Source organism: Monoraphidium neglectum (genome assembly GCF_000611645.1).
Source record: "Monoraphidium neglectum strain SAG 48.87 unplaced genomic scaffold scaffold02609, whole genome shotgun sequence".
In the NCBI taxonomy this organism is placed as follows: Eukaryota; Viridiplantae; Chlorophyta; class Chlorophyceae; order Sphaeropleales; family Selenastraceae; genus Monoraphidium; species Monoraphidium neglectum.
This window is the reverse complement of record NW_014011019.1, coordinates 1-7,342: the sequence shown is the minus strand read 5'-3', so window position 1 is coordinate 7,342 and position 7,342 is coordinate 1. Positions and strand designations below refer to the sequence as shown.

Below are 7,342 nucleotides of genomic sequence, written 5' to 3'. Positions count from 1 at the left end.
GTTTGAAACTTCCCCCCTACCCACCCTCTCGCCCCCCGCAGCGCGCCCGGGCCGTGTTTGACCAATTAGTCATCCCCGCCTGGCGCGCCGCCTGCTCAGATTCCAGAGTCCCGTTCCTCACGGCCCCCAGCCCAGCCACCCACGCCGCCGCCGCCGCCGCCGCCGCCGCCGCGCCGCGTTCGCCGCCGCCGCTCCCGTGGGACGGCCTGCCGCTGCGCTGCTGCGCGGCGCGGCTGCGGGACGGCAGCAAGCGGTACGCCTCGCTGCTGCCAGATTCCGAAACTGACGCGCTCACCGCGCGGTTGGGCAGCGGCGGCGGCGGGGGCGGCGTGGGGCCGAGCCTAAGGGTGTCAGCGGGCGGCTAGAGCCGCGGCGGGGCGCCTGGCCACCCACCTTTGGGCGGTTCCTCAGTCGACTCTCTACAGTTTCTAGAACCCCGCAACCTCGCCCAACCCTGCCCGGGGAAGTCCCATTTGATTGATCGTGAATGGTGCCGTCAAGAGGCTGCAGCGCCACGAATGCGCCTGGGCCATCTGATAGGCATCGCCCAGGCGCCGCTGAGCGCCCGCGCCGCGGCGGTGCGCGCCGAAGCGGGCGCGCCGCGCGGAACTGGCACTGCTTGCGGGCGCACAGCGCCACTGCGGTCCTGGGGTTGCGCATGCGCCGCGCTCCAAGCCACAGTCTGGACTGCTCTTTATACGGGCCCACCCGCCTATCTATGGCCGCCTGGTCCACTTGGGCACCGGCCACTAGGTTGAGCTCGGTTTCGCCACCAGGAGACGTCACGATGATGTCACACCAGTGTATGGCTAATTGCCTCCCAGAACATCGCCCCATCCCTTACATTTTCGGACGCGGGCCGCGGAGAGGGGCGACCGACGCCCATCATCCTTGCGGCGGCGCCCGGTCGAATTGCCGGGCGCGGCGCTCCCATCCCGACGCCGCACCCGGCCACACTTTCAACCGGCCGGCCGCCGCCACCCCGCCGCCGCCGTGCGCCACCTTGGACGCACGGCCGCGGTCTCCCCGTCGCCCGCCACTTGTGCGCGTGCGGCGGGGCAAAGCGAGCCGTGTATCCTGACAAATCAGCAGCTCGACCGGCAACTGCTTCAAGTGACAGCTCGCGCGGCTCTAAACATTGGCCCCTGTGCTGGATCCGCGGGGCATTGGAGCGCCCCTTGTACTGCCAGCAGAGTGTCGCGCCCGGCTAGCGCCCCTGGGCATTGGGGGCCTTGTGCGGGCTGCACACCGTGCGCGTGTGCCGCGGACCGGCTGGGTCGGCGGTCGTAGGTGGCAAGCAGGTCACAGGCGGGGTGACGCATGCAGGGGTCAGCCGCTGACGTGTGTGTGTGCGCTTGGATCGGGGCTGACGTGCACTTCACTTTGTGCCTCTGAACGCCCAGCCGCTGCGCCCGGCCTTTGCAGCAGCTAGCCGGCGCCCACCTCATGGGATCGGCTTGCTGCAGGAAACGAACAAACATGCGTGCGCACAACCGAGCGCACGCGCTCGAGAGGGCGTCACGCCGCCGCTTGCCTGCCCGCCGCTCGGTGGGCCGGCGTGGAGCACCCCCTTGCATTTCATCCATGCGCGACAGCGCATGGCCGGCCAGCTTGTGCGCACCTGGCGCGCAACGCAACCATCAAAAGCCGACGGCATGCCGCGGTGTAGCAGTCATGCTTTCCGCATCTGCGCACTGCCCCCCCCCCCCCACGCACGCGTCCTGCATGCGCACACACATGCGTGTGCGTGTGTATGAGTGAGTGTGTGTGTGTGTGTGCACGCGCGTGCCAGGTGAAAGAGCATCCACGCATATGTCACAGCGCGTCGGAAGCCTGGGTCTCCTCGAAACTGCTGCCGTGCTGACCTGCAAATGCCTTGCCCTCTAAGATGATACTTCAGACGTTCCTGGCAACCGCAGCAGCTGCAGCAGCCACACCAGACGCAACAGCTGCAACGGCTGCAGCAGCAGCACCAGCAGAATTAGAAGCAGTGAAGGAGCTGCAGCAGCGCAAGGAGCACAGCAACAGCCCTGTTGCAGCGATGTTGCTGTGCCTGAGAAGATAGTTGTTGGCCAGTAAAGCAGCATAATGACATGCCTCGTCCCTAAACCCCAGTGGCACCAATCATATTGAGAAGTGTAAGGGCGAGGTGTGGTACCCGCACTGTTGTAGGCCCCAACTCGTCGCTCCGAACATGCCCATGCTGCAAAGGCCAATGTCTGCTGATGCATCCCGTCTATTACGATTCGTCGGTCTCGAGCAGCGAGCAACGGGCACCACCGTTTGCATGCGACTGCTCACCTTGAGCCCCCCCTGATGCTGAGCAGCAGGACCTGGGCCAGCCCCCCCACACACACACACGCGCGCATTGCGGGATGTGTGACCCCAGTCTGCTAGCTGGGCGATCCAAATGCATCAGCATGTGCTAAGCAGAGGAAACACCTTGCAATTCCTTACTCTACCGGACAAGAGAGAACTGCCAGACGAGGCTTTTGTGCAGTAGCAGATCCGAAATTCACCAAAGTCTTCTGAACGCATGTGTGGCCCCTGGCTCGGCGGGTGCAACTCAAACCGCCCCTCACAATCTCCACGCCATGCTACCAGTTCTCGACCTCCATGCCTGCGTGCAAAAACGTGTGCGGGGTGGTGGGTACACTTCCTGCTCTTGCTGCTGCTGCTGTCGCTGCTGCTGCTGGCGATGCTGCTGCTGTCGCTGCTGCTGCTGTCGCGGGCCTGCATGGGCTTACGTGAGCGGTTACGCACTGCACATGCTGAGGGCATGGTGTCACATTCGGGTTGACCAAGCAAGGGCGGCCACCAGTCGCAGCACCAGGTCAGCAACAGGCACACAGTTAGGTGTGCTGGCTGCTATTTTTATCAGTTCTCCTGCTAGCTTTTTCCTGCAGAGGCCCGTGTAGGCTTGCCGACGGACCGGTCTTGGCGTGCTTCTACCAGGCCATCGGGCTTGCGCAGGGCACTCAGGGTTGAGGGCCTGTGCGGACCTTGGCCGGTGGGCCGCTTGGTAATGGCGCAGGTGGGGCGCAGCCAAACGTGCCAGGTGGAAGTTCTGGCGCAAATGAAGGCCGCTATGGCTGCTGCACTGGCTTCAGCAACAGCACCCCACAGTCGGAGAGCTCTTGCATCATCACAGTCCAAGGCACGTGACGCACGCGTCGGCCTGGGTCCAGCGGGCTGTGCTTGATGCTCACTGCGGACTCGTGTGGATGTGTGGTACCAATAGTCATTGTCACGGCACACTCTTGCATTCCACAGTCGCCTTGATCTCCGGCAGGCTCAAACTTGGGGGTCATCGCTCTCTGGACTTTTTCTTGCCATGACTAACGGCCTTGCTTGCCAAGGCCTTGGCCACGGCCGCTACATGTTGATTGGAGCCACACACTTTCTCTTGAAGTGAAGCATAAAAGCGAAAACAGTGCGTTGCCCTCCATATCCTAGGGCCGTGCTGCCCGGGCACGCGCACCCCATGCAGTGATGACAAAGCGGGCCACGCGTCGGTACCGTATGTCATGCGGATTTAGTCAGAATCTGGTTTGCGAGAAGTTGAATGAGCATTCAACACAAGAACGGTATAAATTGTGCGTTTCGCCCATCCACCATCATTCCGCCCACTCCGCCCTCATCTTGCACGTGGCCAGCTCTGATACGGTACCGTAACCAGGTGTGTGCGTCCCTTCTGAGGCTCTTGAGCAGCAATACAAGTCATTAAAATGTTTCTGTCGACGCTATGAATCAGGCCAGAGCAACGGGCTGCCTGTCTCGGATCCCCCTCCCCTCAGCCAACCCTCAAGCCCGTCCCGCAGTCCCCCACTGGCCCCCATCACTGTCCCCCCCAACCCCACAGGCTCGACAGCCCCACCCTTCACCATGGCTCGCATGCTCTCTGTGGCCGCCCTGGCCGTGTTCCTCCTGGCGGCGCCCGCCCTGGCGACCCGCGACCTGAAGCAGCTGAGCGCCGTCACCGGCGCCGTGAACAACCTGCTGGGCACCGTCGGCACCACCGTCGGCGCCGTACCCGTCGTTGGCCCCGTGGCCAGCCCCGTCGTCGGCACCGTCGGAAGCACCGTGAACGGCCTCCTCGGGACTGCCACCTCCACGGTCGCCCCCGTCCTCACCTCTGTTGTGGGCACCGTGAACGGCCTCCCCGTTGTCGGCCCCGTCGCCACCCCCGTTGTCGGCACCGTCCTCGGCTCGGCGGGCACTGCCCTCGGCACTGTCGGCGGCCTCCTGAACACTGTGAACGGTGTTGCCGGCGCCGCGGCTGGCACTGCCACTGGCCTCCTCGGCACCGTCTCTGGCGTGACCAGCAGCCTGCCCCTGCTGGGCTGATTGCTCCACACCACCCTCCAGCCAATGCATCCCCGCCCGAATTTCGATGCCCTGAATATGTGCTGTATCCTGCTTTTGTACTTATGCTCCTGACCTGCTGCTCACAATTCTGAGAGTGGTCTGGGCTGTACATGTGGTTCATTGCGGCTGTTAATGTACTCAGCTGCAATGTCATCCTGTAACACTTGGGACAAAATACGTAACCTTGTTGCAACACGATTGTCAAGTTGTGCAGCAAACTTGTTCAAGCAGTGCACAGTGATCAAATGCAGCCCAGCTTAAAAATGTCATGTACCAGTCTGCGGGCATGAGGCTATTCAGTAGCACCCAGTCCAACTTGCCATGGAATGTAAACGTCTGCTTTGATCTGCCAGTCTGTCATAGGATGTGAAGGTTTTGTCGTGTACAAATGTGTGCAGATTGTTCACGTGGGCCACTACTCCGCACACACCATGTTCACACGCCCATGCTCAATGGTCAATGCAAAAAAGGCGTGCAGTCTGGTGTGCATATTTTGCAGTCTGTGGTACTCAGCAGCACGCAAGCAAATGCACACGTGCAGCAGGCGTGCCTGTATGTGTGGATGTCAAGTGTGGTGTCGACAGCCGGGTCAAGGGGGTCAAAAAATTAGGGGTTGACCGCGTCGCTGCAGACCTCAACGGGCAGGCCAACTTCAAAAATGTGGTGCTGCAGAGTCTGCTGCTCCTGCTCCTGCTGCCGCTCACAGGGTCCTCTATTGTTCCGTTGTGCTGCCAAGAATACCTCTGTTGCCGCCGCGCCACATACCGCGGCGTTTATCGCAGGCGCTGTCGCCGCTGCCGCGTGCGGCTTTGAGGCCTTCACTTCCAATAGGGTGTCCAGTGCCAAAGCTGCCGCGTACATCCCTGGATGCCGCAGAACACCTGGGGGATGAGCACGCAACAGTGACAAGGTTGCAGGTGCTGTCCGTTGATTTCCCAGATAGCTGAAGTTCCTGCACCTTGCCCACAGCCTGCAAGGGGTTTTGCATTACACGGCCTGCGTCGCCGCTGCACGCTAAAGCATGCGTCGCCACCCAAGTCGATGCTACTGCCGAGGAGTGCGTGCTGCGGCGAGATCCAAACCTCAAGATGTGTGACGGACACGCGCACGTCGCCGCCAGCCAGCCCTCAAGAGCGCACTCTCGGCTGCTGCCCTGGGCGGTGCAGACGCAGGAGCCTCCAGGCACTACGATGAGGACGCTTGAGATCGGGACGGAGCCCCAGCAAACGCGTGTCCATGGGACCGGCCGGCGCGGCATTACAGCAGCAAAGCCTGCGAAACGCCGCAGGCGCCCCAGCATGCATCGGGGGGTGCGCAGGCGCTGCGCGCGTCGCAGCCACATGGCGGCTGGGCAGGGGACGGCAGGCGCTGGTCACGCATGCTTCTCTGGCGGCTCCCCCTCAGCCCTAACATGATAAATTGCTATCATATCAACTGGTATCGCGGGGACGCACGCCCGAGTATGCAGGTACGCCGGCCACCGCGGGCGCCCGCTCGCCCAGCCGCCAGGAGCCTGCCGGGGCGGCGCGGCTCGATACAGGTGTGCAGCTTCAGGGGTGGGCCCCACACACTAAAGCGTGAGTCACGACACTCCAGGGGGTGGGGAGGTGCATGGATGCACCCGAGCTTTGGCAACAAAAGAGGGCGTAACTTTCAACGCAGGCGGCCCCGGTGACGGGCGACCCTCTGCCTCAGGCAGCGGGCGCAGGTACCCAGCCATACATCACGTGGCGCGCACGGCCGTGCTCCGATGCGCCCAATTATCAAGGTGCGTGGGCGGCGCTGCCGGCCGGGCAAGTGCAGCGAGACTTTGGTGAATGCACAGCCACGCTGGGTAGCGCGAGCGGCGACGGCGCAGTCGCGCCCCAGCTCAGACGGGCATCAGGCTCAACTGGCGGGCGGGCCGCGCCTTGGTATAAGGGGCGGAGCAGTGCCCGCGCTCAAGCGGCTGCCAGCGCCCCTCATAAAGAGACAAAGAGGTGTGCAGACCCCACGGCCCGAGACGCACACGCAGCGCCACCCATGAACAAAGCGATGCACAACTCAGTGCAACAGTGAAGGTCACAAATTGCAGCCCAGCCGCGGCGCCCGCGGCGCTGGCTGCCGCAGCTCGAGCGGCCCGCCGCTGGCGCCTGCCTGGCGCGCCAACCTGCCATGCCCACACCAAACCGCACCCGCAGGCGTGCCTGTGCGCCGTCTTGCTCTCATGGCTGTCTGTCCTGCCGCCGACCCGCCTCCCCCCGCCGTCATGGCGAACCCTGCTCGTCGCGCGCGGCTGGCCCTTTGCACGAGCCTGGCAGCCGCCGCAGCCCCCTGGCACACGGCCACGGCCTCTGGCAACACCTGTGGCCAAACACCGCCGGAGCCGCCCCTCCCACCGTCCGGATGCTGCACAATCGCGGCAACGCCCGCGCCCATGTGGCTGCTACGCTGCCCCACCGCTGCTGCAGCTGCCGGCCGGCGGAAGGGGCCCCCCGGCAGGCCTGGCTAGCTGTCGCCCTCGCTGGCCGCGAGGACCGCGCGCAGCACGTCCGTGCAGGTGGCGCAGCCGACTGGCTTCTCGTCTTCGTCGATGACATACACCCTGAACAGTGGTGGGTCGGGGAGCTCATCAGAAGTAGGGCGCGGGGTGGCGGAAAAAAATGCAACAGGCGGCAGTCGAACTGGCGGCTGGACACGCTCGTGGCAGGTGGTGTTTGACGTGCGGCGCTCGCAGATGGGGTTTGCACTAGGGTCGACGGCAGGGTCGGAGGCATCGCTGAGGGTCATGGATGCCGGGGGCCGCGTTGAGCTCAAGGGCGTACGCATGGCACCAAGGGGGGGAGTCTAGTGGGCGCATGCCTGCTCGCCGCGCGAGCTGGGTGAGCTTGAGCGCTCAGGTGCATGGCAGAGCGTTGGCATGCCATTGACTCACCTGCGCACAAGCGTGCTCACCCACCCACCCACCCACCCACCCACCCCACAAACCCATACG

The 7,342-nt window shown here is 63.9% G+C and overlaps 1 protein-coding gene across 1 annotated transcript; it reads left to right on the top strand.

The window, feature by feature from the left end:
• Window positions 1-3,885: 3,885 nt before the first annotated feature.
• Window positions 3,886-4,347, top strand: MNEG_11141 (hypothetical protein; the record flags this gene model as incomplete). Its single annotated transcript, XM_014040386.1, has 1 exon — window positions 3,886-4,347. One exon carries the CDS (start codon window positions 3,886-3,888, stop codon window positions 4,345-4,347), a length of 462 nt encoding a protein of 153 aa, XP_013895840.1.
• Between the last annotated feature and the right edge of the window lie 2,995 nt (window positions 4,348-7,342).